This window comes from Acanthaster planci, linkage group LG09 (genome assembly GCF_054643075.1).
Source record: "Acanthaster planci isolate LZ-2023a linkage group LG09, COTS_SCS, whole genome shotgun sequence".
Lineage (NCBI taxonomy): Eukaryota > Metazoa > Echinodermata > Asteroidea > Valvatida > Acanthasteridae > Acanthaster > Acanthaster planci.
In genome coordinates, this window is record NC_141785.1 from 3,726,032 (window position 1) to 3,751,846 (window position 25,815).

Sequence of the window (25,815 nt, forward strand, 5' to 3'; positions counted from 1 at the left end):
TTGCCCAGTGTGTAAAAATTCCTGCCTAAATCTACGCAGCTGACGGTCTTTGAAATTTATGGTGGCCAAGACGTGCTAGACAAGATATACATGTACAGTTATTGAAAGGGCGAGACCCAGTGTGTGGCACTGTAACAGCACATATTCTTGGAATCGTTGAAGCAATTTAAACAGCTTTAAATTTTAAATCTTGCAGTAGTCATTTCTAGTAATGCAGAAATGAATTTTAATAATTAAACATTTTGACTGGGTTATTTTGTGAAGAAATCTTGTAGGATTGTATTAAAGTTGTATTTTGTAATAAAGATCTTGTAAAATGAAGTTACCTGTAATTGTGGCTTTATCAATAGATCAATTAGGGTATATAATTGGGGTTCAGTGGTGTGTGTGAGTGCTCCAAATCAGCCACAGCCTTTGTCCGCGCGGCAAGGCTCAGTGCACACGGCCACCCTTTTGACGTTTTACCAACAAAGGCGGGGTTTCATGGCAGCTTTAGGTGTGACGTACAAGCCGATAAGCTACAGGGTAGGCTCTGAGTTGGGACACACTGTGCTTGTCATGCAAATTTCTCTAGGGGGCTCATTTTTACCCTCAATTTGTCTGTAATTTGATTGGCTGGTTGTAACCCACTCAGAATCCCGTCAAAGTCTATAAAATGTGATCACAGTTAGTCCCAAGGCGCTAAACGTGGAGATAAAGCCAAGCCTTGAAGATCCCAGCTCTCAAGAATCTATTCAAGTCAAGATTTCAACAAAACAAATTATCCCCCCCCCAAAAAAACAATACATTACCTCAGTGCAAACTAGAAAAGTAAAAAAAGTTAAAATTATTATTTAATTATTTATACTGGGATAACTTGACCCAGGGACGACTTGACCTGGGGACGACATGACTCGGGGACGACTTGATCAACATTCCGATGAAGTACGTTCAAGTAGAGTCCACAAGTTGCTCTAGTTCAACCTTTATTAATGTATTGTGCATGATCAGAACTGTATTACTTATGCACACCATGAATATTCATGTAACTGATGACGTCACGCAGTGTCAGCATAATAAATCACCCTTTTCCAACATGGCAGCTCCCAGTGTCGCTTGTCCACATTGTTACCCCCGGTATAACCCACACAAATACATGACAACTGGCGACGAGGATGGGATTTAATTGGACATTCAGTTACAAGAACTTATCCACTATTGACTGAGAGTGATTTTCTTCACCGGGGTGAGCTGGAAATCAATGAATTTGGACGGTGTTTACGTCAAATTTTCGCGGCGTGCAGTACGTACATATACACATAGACTTACCGTTGTGTTTGCCTACTCGTGTAGCGTACATATGTACTGTATTACAACATGGCTAGTTCATCGCTAATAGGTAGAATCGATCCCTTTGATCGTACTGAAGAGGATTGGCCAACATATATTGAAAGACTTGAACAATATTTCGCCGCAAATGCAATCTCTGATGATCGAAAAGTGCCTGCATTTATAAGCCTGATTGGACCAAAGACATATGGACTGATAAGCCTAGCGCTAAATCATACCAGCAATTGGTGGACATACTAAGGAAGCACCTTGCTCCTAAACCCTTAGTTATAGCTGAACGATTTTGCTTCCATAAGCTGGACCAGCATGAAGGGGAGTCTGTCACAGCATATCTCGCTGAGTATCAGCAACATTTCGCAAACTTAAAACTCGACTCGACTCCAGTGACGCTGCAGACTTACACAGGTGAAAAAGTCTCACCGGTCGGCTGTCTGCAAGTTGATATTAACTACCATGAACAACGACACATCCGACGCTTGTATGTCGTTCAGCGAGGTGGACCGGCATTATTCGGTCGTGACTGGCTCGCACACTTCAAACTGGACTGGCCAACCATATTCACTATGTCAGAGCACCCACAAATGAATATGGAGGCTAAATTGAAAACTGTATTTGACTTGTATCCTGAGCTGTTCAGGGACGAAATTGGAGAACTTAAGGGAATGAGAGCCAAGCTGACTCTCAAGGACAATGCCCACCCAGTGTTCTTGAAGGCGAGGCAAGTGCCATATGCGCTGAGATCACATGTTGAAGCTGAACTCGCAAGCTACTCACCCTCAACACCCACAAGGGACTGTTCCAAATGAATCAACTTGCCTTCGGAGTAGCATCAGCACCCGCAATATGGCAACGAACAACAGGGCAAATTATCCAGGGCATTCCAGGCGTGCAGTGCATTCTGGATGATATGCTCATCACCGGTCGCAACGACACAAAACGTCTTCACAACTTGGAGAAAGTTCTTTCTGTGTTACGCGATCGAGGACTGCGTCTCAACAAATCAAAGTGTGAATTCTTCAAGAGCAAGATTGCCTTCTGTGGTCATGAAATTGATGCACAGGGGCTGCACAAGACGCAGGACAAGATCAACGCAGTCAAGAATGCGACCCTACCAGCCAATGTTGGACAGGTACATTCATTCCTCGGGCTCATTAACTACTACCACAGATTCTTGCCCAACCTCTCCACTGTGCTGCACCCACTCAACCAACTCTTGGAAAACAATCACAAATGGGTGTGGTCTGCAGAATGCGAGAAAGCATTTGAACAGGCAAAAGCTCTGATCACATCTAAGGAAGTCCTGACCCACTACGATCCACAGTTACCTGTGAAATTAGCTTGCGATGCATCACCGTATGGGTTGGGCGCCGTCATGTCCCATGTAATGCCGGACGACACAGAGCGACCAATTGCGTACGCTTCACAATCATTGTCATCTGCTGAGCGAAACTACTCGCAAATCGACAAGGAAGAGTTAGCACTCGTGTGGGGTGTCAAGAAATTCAACAACTACCTGTGTGGACGCAAGTTCACATTAGTGACTGACCACCAGCTGCTAACTTCAATATTCCACCCCACCAAGAGCGTTCCTGCAACAACAGCTTCGCTCATGGTTCGCTATGCTGTATTCCTTGCCAGCTACGATTACGACATTGAGTACAAGAACACCACGAAACACTGTAACGCGGATGGACTTTCGCGAATGCCACTTCCTGAGGTCAGGGCAGAACACACTGACCCAGATGACCTCCTACACTTGTCGCAATTCGACACTCTACCAGTCACCAGTGACCAAATTCGCAAGGAAACTGCTCGCGATGTCACACTCGCAAAAGTCTACGAGTACACCATGAAGGGCTGGCCTCACTCCCATGACTCTGAACTTAATCCATTCCATGCACGCAGACATGAACTCTCTGTGCACAATGGATGCATCATGTGGGGACTACGTGTTGTAGTGCCAGCCAAGCTCCGCGACAAAGTACTCCACGAGCTCCATGAAGGTCACTTGGGGTTGTGAAAATGAAAACCCTCGCACGTGGCTACGCTTGGTGGCCTGGCATTGACAGTAACATTGAACGGCTTGCCAAGGGTTGTTCTGGATGCCAGTTAATCCAACACAATCCCAAATCAGCACCACTTCACACTTGGGAATGGCCTATGTCTCCATGGCAACGTATCCACATTGACTATGCTGGACCATTCCTTGGTCAAATGTTCCTGATCGTAGTGGATGCGCACTCCAAATGACCAGAGGTGGTAGGCACCAAATCATCCGATTCATCGCACACCATCGATATTCTCCGAGCTATCTTCGCAAGAAATGGAGTGCCAGAGCAACTCGTGAGTGACAACACGCCTCAGTTTACATCTGATGAGTTTCAAATGTTCCTCAAGCGCAATGGTGTGAAACACATCACATCTGCCCCGTACCATCCGGCAACAAATGGCCTAGCTGAACGTTTCGTGCAGACCTTCAAACAGGTAATGAAATCCATGACGGGGGAGAAAGGAAGCACATCTGCTAAACTGGCTAATTTCCAGTTAGCATACAGGAATGCTCCTCACTCCACGACTGGACAGTCCCCAGCTACACTGTTCATGGGACACAATCTTCATTTGCGATTGGACAGTCTGAAACCCAACATTCGCAACCATGTCAGCAGTAAGCAGGTGGACCAGGCAACATCACACAATGCTGCCAGAGTGACCCGAGAGTTTCACATTGGCCAGACAGTCTCTGTTCGCGACTACCGTGGTAAGCAGAAGTGGATTCCAGGGATCATACATGCACGATCTGGTCCGCTGTCATACCAAGTTTGTGTTGGACCAAACATGATTTGGAGCAGACATGTTGACCAACTTATCGCCTCCGACACTGGAAAACCACCGGATCTGAACAAATCACCTGATGTAGTTCCAGAGATACCTCAACCAGACCCAGTCGTTCCTGCATCACCATTTGCACATGCTAAGCCTGAACAAGCTGTGCCCAGTCAAACACCAACTCCAGAAGAACCACCCATACAACCAAGCCCAATTGAGGTGGTACGCCGCTACCCATCGCGCAATCGCAAACCCCCAGACAGACTCAATCTGTGACTGTTTCAAACAAAACCCAACCTGAAACACACATGCATTATGTTTTAACTGTTTAATTTCTATACCTTGGTTTGCATCTTCTCTATAAGTCTAGAGACCAGCATAAGCAAAAAAAAATTAAGAAAAGCAAATCAAAAGACGTGTTGCGTTACATGTTAAAAAAAAAGGAAGAAATTGCCATTTTGTCCAGGATACCTTCAAAATGAACATTATATTAATGTTTTTGTATCACAAGGTATGATGCACTCATTTGCAAAACCTTAACAAAATACTCACTTGCATCATCATTATTTGGAAGCCTCCTCCAGCTTGTGAACAATCCCAATCTGAACTTTCCTTAACATTTCAATAATCATATGAATGGTGAGGAGGAAGTGTAATGTATTGTGCAGGATCAGAACTGTATTACTTATGCACACCATGAATATTCATGTAACTGATGACATCACGCAGTGTCAGCATAATAAATCACCCTTTTCCAACATGGCAGCTCCCAGTGTCGCTTGTCCACATTGTTACCCCCGGTATAACCCACGCAAATACATGACACTTTAGCAGAACAATGCAAATCATTCATAGCCAACCTATCCAAAGCAAAACCAACACAAACCAAAGAAATCACTTTGGGAAAAGGCCTCAATTTCATACCGACCCCTGCTAAACCATACCGAAAATCCCTTTTAACAGATACCAACACTTTCAACTGACGACTCAGAATCGCATTCCTTATGCACAACAAACGCTCAATGAACCATCTGTTCAAGCAGACCTCTAACTGGCATCCAAAACCACACCTAGTGCAACGTTTAAGACTACCTGGAAGCCAGTGAATTTGAGCTTACACACATTGTGCTCAGAAATCGGCAAAACAACATGACCAAACAAGAACTATCCGCCTTAAACTAACTCAAAAACAACTCAGACATTGTAGTCAAACCATATGACAAAGGCAGAGGCATATGCATAATGAACATATCGGACTACCTCCATGTGGGCTCCTGCCATCTTGAGTCCCATCATTATACACAACTGGACCAAGACATTACCCCGCAAACCACAACAATGGTTCATAACCTATTAATAGAAGTGAGAAACAACCAATACATCGACAATGATATTCTAAAATACCTTAATCCACTCAAACAAAACTGTAAATGCCCAACCAAGTACTTTCTCCCCCAAATACACAACCGGGAGAACCATTTGTGGGCCGACCAATCATAAGCGGATGCACCAGCCAAACAGCAAAAATATCAAAGTACATCGATAACTTCCTTCTCCCCATAGCATAGTAACAGCGCAAGCCACAAATGTTCGCAACACAACAGACATACTACACAAACTAGAAGGAAGAACCTTCCCACAAAACATCCTACTTACGAGCCCAGATGTTGTTTCCATGTTCACAAACGTCCAACAAAACGAAGCAATCCAATGTGTACGCAACACCTTGAACAACACTAACCACAAATACTTGATCACAAAACCACCAACCAACTACATCCAAAAACTACTGGAGCTCATTCTCGGCCGTAACTGTTACAATTCGGAAACAAATACTTTCTCCAGAAAATGGTTGTGCCAAGGGCTCCCCATTGGGCCCAGAAGTATGTGACATCACACTCCAAGACCTCAGAAACAAAACAATTGGAAAGATGTCAAACCTCCTCACTTGGTGGCAGTACAGAGACAATATACTGGTCATGTACAATGGAACCCTAAATGAATTCCAAAAGCTAGTCACTGACATGAAAAAAATGCACCACACATAAAAATTCAACTACATGTACCTTGACTTAACCATCTTCAAAGCAGAACGTTTCAGCAACACTGGCGTCCTAGACATGAAAGTGTACGTATAATAATAATAATAATGTAATAATCTATTCATTTATAAAGCGCAAATTTCATATAGATATGTTCATATGCGCTGTACAATGAAGACATTAAGTGTGGAACAATGAATACATTTAAACATGGTTGAGCTGATGGCATACAAGGGCACCTCGAGCAGCTGCCAAGTGAACCACATTCACCAACATCAGTAAAGGGGAGACAGTAAGAAGCAGTTACAGTTTTAGAGGTGGGAGGAAAACCCCAGAGGAATATTCTGGGTAAAACCTACAGAGTCCGGTAGGGACTGAAAACCCAATCCACATTTGGACCAGGCCAGGTATCGAACCCGGGACCACAGAGGTGGAAGGTGAGGAAAGAACTACCTTGCCAACCTGACTCCCATAAAACCTTCCAATACCACCACAACTCATCATCCCCCCACTCCACATTTTCAAGGCGTTCTTATACAGAGAAACACTCTGATATGCCAGAAACACAAACAACGAGCATGATTTCCTAGGATAAGTCCAAACATTCACAGAAAAACTGACCAAAAGAGGATACACCTAAACAGAAATTTAAAAAAAAGCGACAGCGTTGCACATGCTTAGAGAACACAACTAATACATAAAACCAAAGATGAAAGAATGGAAAAACGAACTCCACTAGTCTTCACTACAACATATGACCCAGCCATTAACCATCGGGATCTACATCAAGCAATAAACAGGCACTGGCACCTAGGTCTGTATGTAAATCCAGAGCAATGCAACACTATGGGAAACATTTCCCAATCCCCGAATCATTACTTTCAGAAGAGTGCAAAACGTCCAGGAGAAATTAATCCGAGCCAAACTGCCACAGCAAACAAGGCCGGAACCACTCCCCAAAGATTCTGGCTTCTTCCTTCAAAGATCCAAATGACCACAATGAAACCCTAAACATATTGCTCTCCTAAAGGAACAAAACGAAAATGACCCATAAAGATATTAAAATAACTAGATCACACAAAGCGATTTTTCCAAACCACTGATCAAATCGCAAAACATACCCAACCCCAAACAATACCTTCAGCGAATAAGCCATGGTTCGCACCGAACCAAGCCCTGTGCAACTGAAGAGTGCCACGACAGCAAGGCACAGAAGCATGCTATTGCTAACGAAGAGGATTTGCAAACAGAATCCTCTGCTTGCAACGGTACAATCCATTCCACTTATTCCATCTAATACCATCCATCACAACCCATAAGATCCAACCAGGTTTCCCATGCTCAACAAAATCTACCCACAAACTCCCACATCAGGCATAAAACGGCAGAGGCTATTCAACACTTAAATCTACCTTTAAGCCAAAAAGTCAACAGAGAGTAAATGTCACTGAATGGGAGAGCACCATCACTTCTCAAACACTCAAACATTTAATTAATTATACGGGGACGACTTGACTAGGGGACAAGTTGACCCAGCGGCTTGACCAACATTCATATGAACAACCAGTCTATGCACTCGAATGACCAGATCACGGACGTATATAAAAAAAAATCTGGACTCGCAATACCCTTAATCAGCTTATAGAGATCATGGAATCCACAAGCGGCCATTTTACCGAGCCGAATACAAAGCGTACCCGGCATTGCCCGCCTTTGTTCTCCCTGCTGGAATCAATAGAAGCAAGCCAACCTGCACATTTGTATTCAGCTTGGTAAAATAGCCCCTGGATGGCTTGTATTTCATACAAAGGTGTTGAAAGTCCAGGTTTTTTTTATAAAAAGTGGCTATCGTTACGGCAGCCATAACGCATCTCCCATTTTCTATCGTTACAGCACTAAACTGCGCAAGTGCGATGATGTAGCTGATCATCACAACAGTTTACATATTTTAAAATTACCCGGATCGCTGAACGCTTGTGGCCGAGTGATCAAGGAACTGGTGTGTGAGTTCGAATCCGCAATTTGACCATTCTATTTTCATAGGGAACCGAATGTCTCATTAACTGGCACCCCATCGACCGATAGAGGGCGCCATTTACATCTTTGAAGTTGCCACAGATACAACTTTTGGCCAATCAATTAATGACACGCGAGTCATGTGACATACGGTCACTAGGCTATGATCAATCTGTGAATCTGTGATGAAAACGCCTCTGCGGAAATATGCTACAAAACCCACACATTTTTACCGAAAACTGAACAATCTGCATATTCCCAGGCAGTACATATCTAAATCCAGACAAATTAAGTCCAGTTGGAAAGACGGCGACTTATTTGAAATCGAGGTAAGTGTTAAAAGTTGGAATAGATGTTGAACATGCAAGGACTTGTGATGGAAAGTTCTCATACATGGAATAATGCATGCTCAGGTGATACTATTAATAACGAGGGGTGTTTGACGTCTTTAGTTTCATGGGTGATTTTTCAAAACAGTGACATTTTGATAATGTAAGTGAACACCAAGAGACACTTTTTAAATGAAACACGTTGGGCAGTTATGAAAGGGCATACCCTCGTTTTATCAAAGGAGTGGGAATGAAATGTTACGCTGAAACTGATATGATATTTGATAACTGATGAGGCTTAACGTCCTTAACGTTAACTTAGACAGTGACATTACCATAAAATTGATAGCCTATGCCTAAGTAATATTAAGAAACACTTGCGGTTAGGCAGGCCATGGGCTGTAACCTGCCCTGTCTAACTTCAAGTGTTTTTCTAATCTTATCAGTTTCATGCTAACCCTAACCCCCCAGGCCTTTTTACTGGGAACCATCATGAATCCTCCAATTTTCAATTTGAAAAATTTGCATTCAGCCTCAATCCTCCAAAATCCTCCACTAGTTTGAATGTACCTAAAATAAGAGGTGCTCACTGCCTCAATCCTCCAAAATCCTCCAATATACATGTACATGTACACTATGCCACAAAAGGACACTGCTGGGGGAGGGAAGGATGGGAAGGGATGGCTCATACTCAGTACTGACTACTTCATGTAATCAGGTTTGTTATAATCATTGCCGGGGAAGGGATGGGAAAGGAAGGGAAATGAAAGAGGAGGGAAATGGGAAGGGCAAGGGATTGGTTGAGGGTTTTTTTGGGGGGGGGTTGTGTGTTTAATTTTTGAGAGGATGCTGATGCTCTTGGTAGTGACTCAGTTGGTCTCAGGAGGATGCATGGTTGGATAAGATGGAGTACTAGTCAGAGGTCGTAGTGCTGGTGTTGGCAGTGGTAGATGATGAGAAGTGCTGCTTGGTGGCGGCATGAAACAGTGTGAAACATCTACCAGGGCAGAGATGCACACCACAAACAGGGCAACCTTTCCGTGTTGTCTTGGTGCGTCCCTTTCTGGTCACTCCTCCGTGCAATCTGCACCACTTACACCACTTCGGGAATAACCCTGGCATCTTCGAACAGTAGTGGCCCTTGACAGTAGTGTTACAAGTTGCCCTAGACTGGCGGAAGTGTTGTTCTGAAGCACCTTTGGTGTAGCCTGTGATCAGCTCAGTTGCCAGGTTAACAACAAAGGTGGCACGGGACATATTTTCGGTGCTAGATATTACGTCATCATCGTCATAAGCTCCCTCATCCTCCGTGATGTGCTGCTGCTTGTAGCAAATCCATGAGTTAATACGGTCTACATCTAGAAGAAAGTACACAACCTTCTTCCACCAGAATTGTGCCTTTCTGCCACAGGTGAAGTATGCCCGCAGCTGGTCGTTGCGGTCTACTCCTCCCATGTTCTGGATATAATCCAGAACCTGAGGTGGGGCCGGAACTGTTGTCACCTTCAGTGTCCCTCGACCTTGGTAGCGGGGCTTTTCCTTTAATACCTTTCTTCTCCTCCCCTTCAGCACTGCTCAAGTCCTCCTCCTCCTCCTCCTCAAAACGCTCCAACTCCTCTAGCTTGAACTCCTCATCCTCCATCTCCCTCTCCTCCTCCAAACTACTCCATTCCTCATCTTCACCACTAGCTTCTACCTCCACCTTCTTTTTCTTCTTCTCCATCTTCTTTTTTTTCTTTTCCATCTTCCTCTTTTTCTTCTCCAACTTCTCCTTGTCACCCGTCGTTGTCTTCTCTTTGCCACCTGTCTTCCTTCCCTTCTCCTTGTCACCTTTCTTCTTCTCCAACTTCTCCTTGTCACTCGTCGTTGTCTTCTCTTTGTTGCCTGTCTTCCTCCCCTTCTCCCCTTTCTTCTTCTCCAACTTCTCCTTGTCACCCGTCGTTGTCTTCTTTCTGTCGCCTGTCTTCCTCCCCTTCTCCTTGTCACCTTTCTTCTTCTCCAACTTCTCCTTGTCACCCGTCGTTGTCTTCTCTCTGTCGCCTGTCTTCCTCCCCTTCTCCTTTTCACCTTTCTTCTTCTCCAACTTCTCCTTGTCACCCGTCGTTGTCTTCTCTTTGTCGCCTGTCTTCCTCCCCTTCTCCTTGTCACCTTTCTTCTTCTCCAACTTCTCCTTGTCACCCGCCGTCGTCTTCTCTGTCGCCTGTCTTCCTCCCCTTCTCCTTGTCACCTTTCTTCTTCTCCAACTTCTCCTAGTCACCCGTCCTTGTCTTCTCTTTGTCGCCTGTCTTCCTCCCCTTCTCCTTGTCACCTTTCTTCTTCTCCTACTTCTCCTTGTCACCCGTCGTTGTCTTCTCTTTGTCGCCTGTCTTCCTCCCCTTCTCCTTGTCACCTTTCTTCTTCTCCTACTTCTCCTTGTCACCCGTCGTTGTCTTCTCTTTGTCGCCTGTCTTCCTCCCCTTCTCCTTGTCACCTTTCCTCTTCTCCTACTTCTCCTTGTCACTCGTCGTTGTCTTCTCTTTGTCGCCTGTCTTCCTCCCCTTCTCCTTGTCACCTTTCTTCTTCTCCTACTTCTCCTTGTCACCCGTCGTTGTCTTCTCTTTGTCGCCTGTCTTCCTCCCCTTCTCCTTGTCCCCTTTCTTCTTCTCCTTCTTCTTCTCCTTGTCACCCGTCGTTGTCTTCTCTTTGTCGCCTGTCTTCCTCCCCTTTTCCTTGTCACCTTTCCTCTTCTCCTACTTCTCCTTGTCACCCGTCGTTGTCTTCTCTGTGTCGCTTTTCTTCCTCCCCTTCTCCTTGTCACCCTTCTTCTTCTCCTACTTCTCCTTGTCACTCGTCGTTGTTTTCTTTTTGTCCCGTCTTCCTCCCCTTCTCCTTGTCACCTTTCTTCTTCTCCAACTTCTCCTTGTCACCCGTCGTTGTCTTCTCTTTGTCGCCTGTCTTCCTCCCCTTCTCCTTGTCACCTTTCTTCTTCTCCAACTTCTCCTTGTCACCCGTCGTTGTCTTCTCTTTGTCGCCTGTCTTCCTCCCCTTCTCCTTGTCACCTTTCTTCTTCTACTTCTCCTTGTCACTCGTCGTTGTCTTCTCTTTGTCGCCTGTCTTCCTCCCCTTCTCCTTGTCACCTTTCTTCTTCTCCAACTTCTCCTTGTCACCCGTCGTTGTCTTCTCTGTCGCCTGTCTTCCTCCCCTTCTCCTTGTCACTTTTCTTCTTCTCCAACTTCTCCTTGTCACCCGTCGTTGTCTTCTCTTTGTCACTTGTCTTCCTCCCCTTCTCCTTGTCACCTTTCGTCTTCTCCTATTTCTCCTTGTCACCTGTCGCTGTCTTCTCTTTGTCGCCTGTCTTCCTCCCCTTCTCCTTGTCACTTTCTTCTTCTCCTACTTCTCCTTGTCACCCGTCGTTGTCTTCTCTTTGTCGCCTGTCTTCCTCCCCTTCTCCTTGTCACCTTTCTTCTTCTCCTACTTCTCCTTGTCACCCGTCGTTGTCTTCTCTTTGTCGCCTGTCTTCCTCCCCTTCTCCTTGTCACCTTTCTTCTTCTCCAACTTCTCCTTGTCACCCGTCGTTGTCTTCTCTTTGTCACTTGTCTTCCTCCCCTTCTCCTTGTCACCTTTCCTCTTCTCCTACTTCTCCTTGTCACTCGTTGTTGTCTTCTCTTTGTCACCTGTCTTCCTCCCCTTCTCCTTGTCACCTTTCCTCTTCTCCTACTTCTCCTTGTCACCTGTCCTTGTCTTCTCTTTGTCGCCTGACTTCCTCCCCTTCTCCTTGTCACCTTTCTTCTTCTTCTCCTTCTCCTTGTGTTTCTTTTTCCGCTCCATCTTTTTTTCTCCACGCTCTTCCTCTGAGCTACTTCTCAGCTCCTCAGACTCCTTTCTCTGCTGCTTCTTCTTTCCTCCTTTTTCTTTTTTTTCCTCTTCCTACTCTCCTTCTCACCCATGACTGAAGATAGAAAAATGGTCCTTTCCTCCTTGGAAAGGGAATCTTGTAACGCTTGCAACTCTCTCATGTTACTTGAAGGTTGTTCAAAAACGAACTGGGGACGAGAAGCAATTCTTGCTTGTATTTATAGGAGCCACTAGAGACCTATTACACTAAATTATGTAATATTATATAATTTCACATTCGTTTTGATTGAATGTCTTTTGTGAAGCAAAAATGGCTTTATAACTTTTGAACACTTTGAAAAAGAAAAAAAATTCTCACAAAATATACCTATCTCTGAGTGGAATGTTCCACTGGATTAGTTATAAACAACGTACTTGGGTTTCAACACAGTGCAATGAGGGGACTGCACGGTCAGCAATAAAAAATGGGAGATTTGTCCTTGACTCTACTGATACCAAAGAACATGTACATGTACTGTGTGACTGTTGGGTACAATGTACATTGTACATGCATGTACAGGTATGTACATGTACAAGTACACCTACATACATGTGTGTACTGTACATGTATATGGTCAGTTTCCACTGTGACCAGCATACGTGTATAATGTACACTACAATGTACATTATGTGTATATTATAACTGCATGACCACCATATTTGCACAGTCAGTCCTCCAAAATCCTTCTTTTATGTCAACACCCTTCAGCCTCAATCCTCCAAAATCCTATTCAAAAAAATACCACTCAGCCTCAATCCTCCAAAATCCTCTAGTGCCTTATGTACCATTCAGCCTCAATCCTCCAAAATCCTCCAAAACCACCCAGAAGATTTTGGAGGACTGAGGATGCTAAAATTCACAGCTAAACTGGTTAACCTGAAGTCACTTTTATGTGCTGAAACTCAAACAATTAGCCTAGGTCTGATAAATTCTTAATTTGTTTTTCTTTTCGAAATACTGTTTTAGATCTTGAAGGAAGAGGAAGATTCAGTTTTTGTTTCCTATCCTGGTTGGTCAAAGACATTCAATGAATGGATCCCTAAGGACAAAATTGTTCATTTGAAGCAGCGTACCCTCAAATCTACTCTATCCCTACAGTCTTTGAAATACAAACAACAATTATTTGTTCATCGTGTTCTATGTGACATTACACGTTCACTAAAATCCGGGAGAAAAGAATCTCCAAGGGTTGTGATAAAAAGGGACGTGGAAGAGGATGTCATGTTTGCCACATTTCCAAAATGTGTTCAGTCTGCAAAGAAAGTTAACACCGACAAGTTAATTAAAAACTTCGGGAGAAACTGGATGCAATGAAGAGACAGAGCTGCCAACTGTACATACATCATTCCTGGATCATTTAGAGTAACACTGAGGAGGCACCGATTCATCAGTGACTTTGACAAGAATGGAGCAGAGGTGCAAATAAGACCCAGATTTTATGCATTAATTTCATTTGTTTGTGGCGAGTCTCGCGGCTAGACAGTTCAAAGAACATTGCAAGATGTACCACTCTGATACCTGGCTCAGCAGCTGCAGTTTCATTTGTCGGAATTCAATGGGAGGTTCTGCATGATATTATCAGCAGGAAACACTTTGACAAAAACTGTCTCAAATCAGATAATTAAGGATATTTTTTGTGACATCTGCAAAGAGTACCATCTGGAGCTTAAATTCACACCACGTTTTGCGTGTCAACTACGAGTCAAAGTCATTAGATTCCCGACAGTCAAAGAAAGGAGGTTGTCAACAGAACAAATTTAAGAAATGGATTATCAAAAATGCTATTTGGCAGAATAAAATTCTTGACACTGAATTTTGTCAGTGAACATTGGCTAAAACTGAGCCACAGAAAACCAATTCTTCAGGAGCTGCGGATCATCATCGTATAAACATTGCTGCTAAGTATATCATAAACAGGTGCAGAGGACAGAAAAAACTGCACTGCACAGGTACAGTAGAGCTCACCAGCACAGGTTAAAGGTAAGAATTACTGATGACTGCAAGCAGCCTTTAAAGTTTCTTGAATTCTGTAGTTTTCAAGCAGAAAAGCTTACTTTAAGAAATACAGAAAATATAAATATGTTCGGTTGAGCGACAGGAGCGAATGAGAACATATTTCTTTTCTTCTCGGCATACGGGTATGTCGCATGAGGGCAGACCTTACGCAATTATGTAAATTACGTGCCAGGACGGGGGAGTGGCACGACAGACGGGTCACTTCACCTTGGGTTGGCACAGTCCCGCGCATCTGCTTGAAACCCTTTCCGTACTGTGTATTAAAAAAATAAATAAAAAATAAAAATTAATAATAACTATAAGAATAAATTGATAATATATTAACTACTGTTCCAGAATCAACAATTCCCCGTGTATTTTTTCTACCTTTTCTTCAATGTTTGGGGTAAATTGTGTTTGTACTGAGAAGTCAGAGAGATCATCCAGACACTCAAAGAGAGAGTAGAAGACGACGGCAACCTGGAGGTACTGTAGCTGATATAAAGGCTAGTTTGGTGAAGGGCATATAGGTGATTGACAAGCGCCAGAAGTTGATTAGGCTGGCAGATTCAAGTCCGTATGGTTGGGCGACCGTATCTGAGTACGAGTCTCACCAGCTAGCTGACAACGAAGATGACAACGCCAAGATCACCAGAGCAGAGAACAGGGCTGCAAGGAAGGCCAGGCAAAAGAAAGCAGCTTCAACGACATCGACTCAGCAACAGAAGAAGACCAAATGGGACAGCAGCTCTTCGTGGGCGTCTACTAGCGATAGTTCTTTTCGTCGCTCTTCCCAATCTTACCCCTACCTTGCCGGATTCCAAGGGGGATCTTGCTTCATTTGTGGCAGCTTTGCCCATTGGAGAGCGACCTGCCCAAGAAAATTTGCCGTCAGCAAACCAGCAACCGCAACCTCCTCAGCTACAAGCCAGTAGAGTTAAGTATACAGAAAACAACGATTGTAATAGGGTAGGTGAAACCGTTCCATTTGTGGTCGAGGATTATTTTGAATATGAGCAAAAAGATGGGTTACCGAGCATTAGAGTCGCAGGTAGATTAAAGAAACACTGTCCATTTTGGAAAGCCATTGCTCCACCTGAGAATGTCTTATGGACAATTGAATATGGTTATGTTTTGCCTTTTGTTTCTGAACCACCAGCTGAACCAACAACAACAACAAATCGGCTTTAGTTCATAGGGAGTTCGTAATTGATGCGGTTACCGAACTTTTACAGCTGGGCAATATCCAGAAAACAGAATCCATGCCTAAAGCAGTCAATCCACTGACGGTTTCTGTTCAAAGTAACGGCAAGAAACGTCTCATTCTAGATCTTAGGTTGGTTAACGAGTACCTAGATAAAGCTTCTATGAAGTACGAAGACATGCGTACGGCCCTTATGTTCCTAAGGAAGGGAGGTTATGTCTTTAAGTTCGATCTTAAATCTGGCTACCACCATGTGGACATTTGCCCAGAACATGTCAAGTATTTGGGGTTTTCATGGAAAGAAACGATACCCAGTCTTTCTATACATTCAATCAGCTTCCATTCGGACTTTCCACTGCACCATAGATATTCACAAAAGTAATCCGGCCACTCGTCAAAAAGTGGAGAAGTGAAGGAAAGTCCATTGTAGTTTATCTAGATGATGGGTTTGGGTTCGCACCCACTCTCCTGGAAGCCCTGGTGATGAGCGAAGAGGTAAAAAGGGATATTATTAGCTCAGGCTTTGTCCTCAATGTTTAAGAGTGTTTGGGTACCAGTTAGGTCGATTGAATGGCTGGGATATGAAATTAATCTGACTCGGGGTACTTTTCGGGTTCCTGACAGGAGAGTGCTATCCATTAACCAAGATATCAAAAGTTTGATGCAAAAAATGACAGCTCGGTCTCTAGCAAAGTTGGTTGGCAAAATTATGTCAACGAATTTAGTCATAGGCAACATAGCCAATGTAATGAGTAAGTCTTTGCATCTTCTTATCGAGACCAGGTCGACATGGGATTCTGAATTCTCAATTTCCCCAGAAGCTAGAAGCGAGCTGGAATTTTGGGATAGTAATATAACCAAAATGAAAGAGGCCAGATAAGGAACCCGCAAAGAATGTTCCAAAATTGTGTATTCGGACGCTAGTTCAACTGGTTTTGGCGGCTATCTAGTGGATACCAGGGAGGTGTTAGTACAGGGAACGTGGGACAATATAGAGTCAGGGAAGAGCTCCGCTTGGAGGGAACTAAAAGCAGTTGATTTAGTTCTGGTATCACTGGCTACAAAGCTGTCCTGCCGAAGGACCAAGTGGTTTACCGACAACCAGGCTGTTGCTAGGATAGCACCCAGAGGTAGTATGAAGAAAGAATTGCAAGAAATTGCTCTGAGCATTTGTAAGACGTGCCTAATGCATAATATCCACATCAAGATGGAGTGGATTCCGAGATCAAATAATGAAAAGGCAGACAAGTTCAGTCGTATTGTAGATCATGACGACTGGTGTGTTGCAGAACACACGTTTTGCAGTTCTAGATAATTATTTGGCCCACATTCTTTCAATAGATTCGCCAGTTATTACAACAACAAGACAAAAAGGTTCAATTCAAGATACGGGAATCCAGGTTGTGAAGCAATTGATGCATTCACCGTAGATTGGAAAGCAGAGAATAATTGGGTAGTGCCTCCCATCTTTTTAATACCTCAAGTGCTCAAGCATATGGAAGCTTGTAAGGCTATTGGAGCACTGGTTTGTCCATGTTGGTTTTCGGCCCCTTTTTGGCCGATGCTCTATCCAGATGGTCTCAATCCGGCAAGAGCAATAGTAGAGATTTGTGAACTTCCCAGGCAATGGGGGATATTTAACCCTGGTAGAGGGGGAACACCAAGTTCCTGGCTAATATTACGAGAAGTAAGATTCTGGCAGTGAGGCTAGATCTCAGTTTTGACTGAGAATTGTACATGTTGACCAAGGCACAAAATCCGCTTTATTTACAGATAATATTCAACAGTGGAATATGGCGAGAGAAGCACAAGGTCAAGACTTGAGGGAGCTCGCTCTGGAATTACCCGACATCGTCCTCAAAGCTAGAGCTGACTCTACTGTGAAGCAGTATTCCTACACCTTCAATAACTGGCACAAATGGGCATTGAATTATGGCAAGAAAAGCATTGAGGCCGATCCTTACGATGTGGTGCTGTATTTGGTCCATCTGAGCCATTCGAGCAATTCCGCAGCATCCATAATTAAGGCAGTCTCGGCAATATCATGGGCACACAACACAGCTGGGAGCAACAATCCAACCAAAACAACTTTGGTCAAATCTACATGCAAAGGTTTGAAAAGAAAACTTTCCAAGCCCACCGTGAAGAAAGAGCCCATTACCCCAGCAATTCTGTGAAATATGGTTGATTTGTATTTAAACTCATCATCTGAATTAACAGTTGAAAAGCTCATGGACTTGAGAACAGTGGTGATGTGCCTGATAGCCTACACAGGTTTTTGAGATACAACGAATTATCGGCTATTCGTCTGGGTCATGTTACCTTTAACGATCAGGGTCTGAAGTTGATCATCCCTACAAGTAAAACTGACATTTACCACGACGGCTGAACAGTAGTTATGAGCAAGTGCGAATGTGGTTATTGCCCAGTATATTTATTTCAGAAATATATCAAATTAGCTGAGATAAAAGATGCTAGCTCTTTTGTGTTCCGTAGTTTGTTGAAAGTCAAAGGGGGTTATAAACTTAGGGAACTGAATCAACCCATGTCGTATACCCGTGTGAGAGAAATTATCTTACAGGCATTAAGTCCTTTGGTGGACGACGTTTCAACGTTCGGGGTGCACAGCCTGTACCAGATAGGGTCTTCAAAAGACATGGAAGATGGAAGACAGAGAATGCCAAAGATGGTTATGTTAAGGAAGGTATGAAGGAACTCCTAAAAGTATCAAAATCTTTAGGTTTATGAAATGCAATTAGGTTATGTAGAAGTTTGAGACAGTTTTGCGGGGAAAAGATAGGGAACTAAGACTAGTTCTGTCTGGGACGAAGTTGCAATGCCATGGGTCAGACCTACGTTTCTCATCCAAGGGGTGAGTTTTTCGTAGCCAGCTTGTAACACGATCTTTAGTTCCAGTAACAACTTTGCCTTCTTGTGAAAACCAGACGCTAGTTTCTATACTAGCTCACTTATGTTCCACTCGCAGTATGAATTCCTGAGTTTAAATTCAAAAGGAAAAAGATAAGGAAAGAAGGTAATGGTATTTTTGCACACAAACAAAAGAAGACAATTTTGTGTCACCGTTTGTACATGTATCTAAGCGATCATTATATATATGTAAACCTTTAAGGTGAAAACGGGCACTGGGTGAAAGTGTGTCCACTGTTTGGGCCGAAATACGCCAACACTATCGCAAATTCATTGGTGTTTGTGTACTTTTGTTCTTCAGACGGAGGTACTAGGGAAGAACTGGTGAAATTCAAAGTTTGATGCACAATAAGTTCACAGAGTGCTCTTCAAGTTATAATTAGGGCAAGGGCTGGACCAAGTTGTACCGGTATGCAGGCCTCGATCTTGAGGAAAAAAGGGGCTGGCCACTTTGGCCTTGCCTTCATCAAATTTCAACAGGGCACCAGGCCAGCTCGAGGGGGCACCAACGCCAATTATTTTGAAACCTTTAATTTACATTTTTGAAAACCAGTCATGCCATGAGTAGGCCTTTAAGCTATTGTTCAGTTCTTGTACAGCATGCCATCTCCCTTCAATAAAAAGCGTTTATCATGCTGCTATTATTTGTCGCATTTTCTGTATAAAACTGTAATGTTCATTTTTAATTAATTACAATTACCCGGACAGTTTTTCCTTCTGAATCCAGCCTCTGATTTAATGCTTGTTTAGATTTTGTATCCCTTTCCCATTAGAATTCAAGGATTCCTAACCCCCTTAAACTAAATTTAAAATATAATAAATAGTGTTTATCCTTTTATTTAAATGAAATTGGGATCCTTTTAAAATGTTAACTGTTTGCTAAATGGTTGTGGAAAACTCCGGTCAAGTTGACATCGTACAACTCGTAAGTCGGCCTTTTGATAAAAGTACCGATCGTGTGTTGATGCATTTCCATGGATGATTTTTAAGTGGGCCTTTATAAGCCGTTGTTTCGTTCAAGTTGGCATGTTCTCTCGGTTCCTTTTCCACAAAACCTCAAAAAAAAAAATCCTCGGTATAAAGTGGGCTGTAAACAAACAATCGATTTCCAGGGCTTCGTTGTCAATACTGACGTGGAGTAGGCCTACATGTACGTACATGTACAGTACGTACATGTACATTGCGCGAGCGTGACCACAAAGGGGTCTCCCCAATATTTGCACCAATACCAGTACCCCCTCTAGTGCACGCGCATGCGCTGTCCCTTTTTGGGGGTCACCCTATTGAATGAAGTTTTACTTGCGGTCGGCCCAAGATCCTGTGTGTACGCACCAGTGCGTAACATGTGTGCTGTGCATGCTAGTATTATGTCAGTACAAATGGCATGCACGGGTTGTCCTCAGTACGGAGCGATAATCAATATCGAGGACAAACTTACCTGAATTGACAACGGAGATAGAAATAAACCAGGGCTGATCAAAGCAATTAAACTGGTGTATTGAATTATATGGATGGTATTAAGGCAGCACGCCACGTAAGTCGGCAAGCAGCAAATTTCGGCATTTCGAAGTCATTATTTTTTCGAGTCAAGACTGAGTGCCGACTTTGCCAGAGTTTACAAGTTTATAAATACTAATAATAATCCCTACTTTTTCTGGAAAACAGGGTTTCAAGCTTCTGGCACTTTGAGCCCTCCCGTAAGAAAGCGTCCTTTTAGCGTTTCTTTATATGATCGTGTGACGGCATGATTTTGAGATAAAGGCCTGGGGCTAGCAAACGATCAAAACTTATTGTTAACACAATAAGCGCTCGCCTGGTTTCCGACTTGGTTGTGCAAATTTGCATTTAAAATATGCTACTCACCGGTGCAGGGTTGATAATGATATCCAAGGCTTTGTTTGCACGATTACTCGCGATAACCCGAGTTACTACACTCGGTTCAGGCGTATACTCCTCTGTGACGGGGAGTATACTCTCGCTGACCCGAGGATGGTACTCCAGCTGTTTGTGCACTTGGGATAGCTAGTACTCGGGTAAGTACGAGTAGCTCGCTCTAACGTAGTCCAAAAGGTTGAACTCTCCCCAATTCTGAATCGTACTGCGTGCACTGGCTTACATGGTACACTCTCATTACACATGCAGCTGGCTGCAAACAGGGAAGGGCACACTGGCCAAGGTGGCCGCAACATTTGAGTTTTTTGGAAGGGCAATACGGCCAACTTGGAAGGGAACGCGGCCATTGGCCGCAGTGGCCGCGGTAAAGATCAAGGCCTGGGTATGGTCATAATTGTTTGCTTAATCGTTTCCATTTTGAAATTTTCCAAACCCCACGACGTAGAAGTTTTTAGAACAATTGTCAAAATGTTTTGCAGTCATCCAAATTTATGGGCAAGCAAAAAGCTAGAGTTGCAAGTGTGAATTATGATTCACAATAATTTCCAAAATTGCTCCTCAAGTCCTAATTAGAACGGGTGCTAGACCAGTGTAAATAAATGACTGTTTAATAATTTTTCAATCTGAAATCCTCCAATTGTACGACATGAAAGTTTGACAAACAGCATTGTCTCAATGTACTGCTTCTATTTAAGAGAAAGCAGCCTATACATGACAGTATGGTCAAAATGAACCAGTTCTAGAACAAGTTATAAACAGATGATTGTCTTTGCTCTTGAAATTATCCAATCAATGTTTGCTTACATACTTTTTGTGAAATTTTGTAAAAGTGGATTGAAGTTAATTAGAATTCTAAAAATAATTGAGATAAAAACTGTGTTTGTGATTCCAATCACTTAAAAGTTCGAGTTCTTGTTACTACATGCATAAAAGTATTTTGTTGTGATCTGATGGAAGATAAATAATTCAACTTGAAGTTTCCGTGATTACCAGTTCAGTTTGTTGTGAACATTCTGAGATTTCTCAAGAATAAATCTTGTTTCTAGTACATTTACTTTAATTGACAAGAGTGTATTGGGTATATATTATTTGCATGACTTGCATCCCCCAAAACAAAACAGTGCACGCTATTAAGCGTGCACTCTTACTGTACATGCACAATGTACCTGTTTGCATTATGTATATATACATCCACACAGTGCGCGAAACATACGTCACCCCTGCAAAATAATGGTATTGTCCCTGCTACTATATTTAGATATCATTTTATCACTTCGCGCAATCTGGAGAAAAAGCGGGTGTTATTTTCACATATGCATGTACTAATGCAAAAGAGTGGAGCCCTGTCCTTAAAAAGCATTGCTTATTATGAATATTCATAACTTAAACTCTCATAACACTGCATAAGCCGCGTGAACAAAGTTGTTGCATGACTCGTGTGGGCTGTCCTATGGCACGAAACACGGCTCTCGCTCGAGCGCATGGTTTCCCATTGCGTAAACGTGTGAGACAATTTACACTGCATTCCTGATTTCAAAGATGCATGTACTCACATAAAATTTGTGCATAGGCCTAAATTTCTAGTATATTTGATCTAAATTGTCCTTAGATCATGTTTTTCACAAATCCACGGGAACAAGCTATGCACAATCAACGAGAACAGTGAAATGCAGTGAAAAAAAATGCAGAAGGAGACTTATACGTTGGCCTGCCTAGTTTATACCGAATGGGGGCACTCTAAATGAGATGTTTGATTCCATATGTTTTCGCCTAAATTTCATGTTTTATGCCATAATTGTTTTTTATTTTGGTTTCTAATTAGGCCTAAGCAGGAATCTTTTTTCTTTTCTCATCGTAGGCTTTGGAGCATTTTTTAAAAGGGAAATTAAGTCCGAAATCTGCGCAAAGTTGGCGCGCTTGCGCAGTTGCAGTGCCGTAACGACAGAAAATGGGAGATGCGTTATGGCTGCCGTAACAACACGGCATTTTTAATATACGTCCGTGGACCAGATGACTAGTGCAGTTTCATATGCCTCTGTACTGAAAGTCCAAAGAACTGGTACCTTGTCTCTATTTCTAAATACTTTCTCCACAGCTATGCAACCAGATTTCTAGGTGGTGGTCAATCTTATAATAATGTTGGACATGCATTATTGACATGCAGCTGTACCAGTTTATTAACTTCTTTAGTCCTTCCATTAATTTTTTTTAAAAAGACATGATTGACTTCATTGTCACACATCACTTCAGTATGCCTAGGTGCAAAAGTTAAGAACCTAAATTTGGCCGATGATATCCTGATGAAGTTATATTTGCACTTTGGACATTTGTAGAATTTTACAGGCTCCAAATATTGAGCATGGATTCAGCACAGAGCAAGGAAACACACATGCGTAACTTGAGTTGGCCGACGTTTATAGGCCCAAGTCGGACCTTGTCCCCCCAAAACAACGGAAATAATTCTTTTACCAGTGTTCGATGATCACTCGAATCTTGCCAGACGGGGCCGAGGCATTTCCACCATCGTCTTTCTTGCTTTTCTTGGGAGATTCCGCGGTTTGTACAGCATCATTTTCCGAGTCGTTGCCCTCTGATTTCCCTGCCGCGCGTTTACGTCCACGTGGTGGTGCCATTTTTCAAAACTGCCTAACTTCGACCACAGAGGTCGCTCTTCAATGTTTTTGGTTTTTTTGGGGGGGGGCAGTTTCGACTGCTACCGGTTTTACGCTTGCTATACAATAATTATATGAATAGAGCTAGTAGTAGACAATTTGAGCCGGGAGAGTGTGTATTTTGGGGAGAGGGTTGGGTGATGAACTGAGCTACACACAAAGTCAACATAATATGTAGGAAACTCCCGTAATTTGAGTTCCTGTATCCATTTGGCATGGGCAGCTCTCTAATGTTCAGAGCACCTCCCATCTCTGCCTTGACCCATATTGGGTCAGAATCTGAAAACAAATCTACTTTTGAAAACAACATACAAACATCAAGCAGAGATCTCAAGTATGTATTATAGGTTAGCTAATTTGCTAGAAATTGCGACGTTTCAAATGCGACATGAATTAGAAGCACATGGTTAAAATCTGTTGTAGTGAGCCACTGTATTACGTTGGAAAGGCATAAGATTTCCTTTTGGGGTAGACTAATGCAAAAATAAATCAAAATTCAGATACACAATTAAGAACATAATACTGTTCTGACTGATTTATTCATCTGGCAACCATCTTTTCCTTCTATCACAAAAAATTTGCTCTTCAAAGACGTTACAGATGTCAAAGTTGCACTGGACAGTCCAAATTGCATACATATCCACAACATTTAAGCAAATTGCACTAAAGAATTTAAACAATGCTGAAAAATGGATTACAAAGTTCTTACTAGACAAAGAAAAGGGCATTTAATTAAGATGCCATTTAATTCAAATTTAAAGTTTAAAAACGTCTTAAAGAGTGTACCATTTTATTGATCAATTTAGATGTTCTTCCCATATTGCTATGAATACGATGACTCGTTAACAGGAATATGTATTGGCAAGCTTGAAGTAAAACACGCTTTTGCCCATTACCGGTGCAAGCATTTAGGAAGTGATGAAATCGGCTCATTGAATAACCTTAACACCCCACCCCCATGTGAAAGGATATTTGCACGTATCAATCATAAATTGTATTGGTTATGGGGCAGATCCGGCTGGGAGGGGGAGCAATGGGGGCCATGCCCCTCCCCCCCCAAAATGAGGTTTTTTATCAATTGGAGTGAAGATATTAAGTGTCTTAAATGGAGGCTGTTTTGTATGGACAGAGCCATTTTGTTCAGGAAATTGTTTCTCAGCAGTTGCTAAATTGTACTTGGTGCGATCAGTTCATGCAAAAGTGCACCCAGGACGTTGCTTACTTGTTTTGCCCTCACTCCCCCTGGAAAAAAAATTTGGTGTGGATCCGGTTTTGGGAATAACATTACCAAAATGTTTGAACTGTTTTACAAATTTTCTCTCCTTAGTACACATCAGACCTACAAATCAGTGAAAATTCTGATATTTTTTCAAATAAAATTTTGAATAATAGAAACATCGGATTAAAAAAATCAACCAAAACCTACTTGTTTGTGTATAAAACTTAATTGAACCAAATAACAATGGCCAAAAGTGTAAAATGCTATTTCAGGGAGCAGTTTACAATTGAAAATTTGAAATAGCTATTGGAGACATCTTACAAAAATTACTTCTCAGCAGTACATAATCTGTGTCCAACGCTGGTAATTTTTTTTCACATAAATCTTTGAATCCAATGATCAGATCAATCATTAACTCTGTACAGGTAATCTGAAACTTGTACAAAGATTTGGCAAGGCAAAAAAATGACAAATACAATTTGATGAGTTAGTTAATGTCAAAACAGAAAGTGTTTCATAAAAAGGTGTTTTTTTTGCTACAATGCCATCATAAAACCTGAAATATTGAAAAAATATCTGAGCTTATGATGGCTGATTACAAATTCTGAATACTCAGATGTAAAATTCTGCCAGATAGTAAGAAAAATACACTTATCATCTGATACATATTTCACATACAAAATTTTTAGCCAGGTAAATAAATATTTATTTAAATTTGTGCCAAAGGATAACTGTGAAGAGAAGCTATTTTCAACAAAGACAACGGCTTGTAATAAAGTTTCTTTGCACAGATATGTAGTGATATTTTTTCTCTGCTTTCATCATCAAAGTCAAATGCCTCCAGTGTTAATATCAATCTCAGAGTTGAATATTGCAAAATACAAGGTGAGTAGGTCGTTGTTTGATAGTACAGCTTTTAGGCATAGAACAAACATAATGGAGTCAAGGAAGCAGACACAATGCTTTGGCCACATTTTGTGTTTCACTACAAAAGTTACTACAGTGAAAACTGATATTGCCAAGACACACATGAAGGTTGGAGAAACACAAAAAATGAAATCCAACAGGTCCAATGACAGTAGCTGTACCATTGTCATTAGTAACTTCATGTCATAGTTTTAATGGTTACTTTGTCCTTTACCAAAAAGAGCTCTTTTTGAAGATGACTTCTCCTCAGTTGCCTGGGAAACAAAGAAAAGCAGAAACTTTCAGTTACAAGCATATTTCCATAGGAATTCCTCTGTTTTGGGTAAACAGGAGGCATATAAGGAGCTTCTGATCTCTTTCTTAGTAGCTACCAGCAAATTTAATTTACATCTGTGACAATCAAAATTTCGCTAGGTTCTCCGTACTTACAATATTGGTAACCTTGGCACCCATCAGTAACTTAGCCTTGTCCACATCCTCTCTGGAAGAAAAGAACAGAAACAAGAAACGTAAGTCAGACAGCCTACGGCTGGAAATAAAATGTGCTCATGACAATGGCTG

The 25,815-nt window shown here is 42.3% G+C and overlaps 3 protein-coding genes across 6 annotated transcripts in view; all 3 read right to left on the bottom strand.

The window, feature by feature from the left end:
* The window catches only part of LOC110985318 (selenoprotein H-like), a 43,993-nt gene extending 20,912 nt beyond the window's left edge, over positions 1–23,081 (bottom strand). For both annotated transcript variants that reach the window (XR_015426418.1, XM_022246262.2), the window contains exon 1: positions 22,906–23,081. Coding sequence is in view for 1 of the 2 variants with exons in the window: in XM_022246262.2 (XP_022101954.1) it covers positions 22,906–23,069 (164 nt within the window). In the remaining variant the exon portion in view is untranslated. The remainder of the gene's footprint in view (positions 1–22,905) is intronic.
* LOC147798030 (uncharacterized) lies at positions 4,249–15,271 on the bottom strand. The gene is made up of 3 exons (XM_087141130.1): positions 15,221–15,271; positions 11,370–11,590; positions 4,249–11,199 (listed from the first exon to the last, which is right to left on the bottom strand). Exons 1-3 carry the CDS (start codon positions 15,269–15,271, stop codon positions 9,885–9,887), a joined length of 1,587 nt encoding a protein of 528 aa, XP_086997256.1. The 3' UTR covers positions 4,249–9,884.
* Positions 23,082–23,616: 535 nt separating the features above from the next.
* The window catches only part of kiaa0100 (KIAA0100), a 70,141-nt gene continuing 67,942 nt past the window's right edge, over positions 23,617–25,815 (bottom strand). For all 3 annotated transcript variants that reach the window (XM_022246267.2, XM_022246264.2, XM_022246263.2), the window contains exons 63-64: positions 25,684–25,735; positions 23,617–25,508 (exon numbers count right to left, since the gene is read on the bottom strand). In XM_022246267.2, coding sequence (XP_022101959.2) covers positions 25,446–25,508; positions 25,684–25,735 — 115 coding nt within the window. In that variant the 3' untranslated portion in view covers positions 23,617–25,445. The remainder of the gene's footprint in view (positions 25,509–25,683; positions 25,736–25,815) is intronic.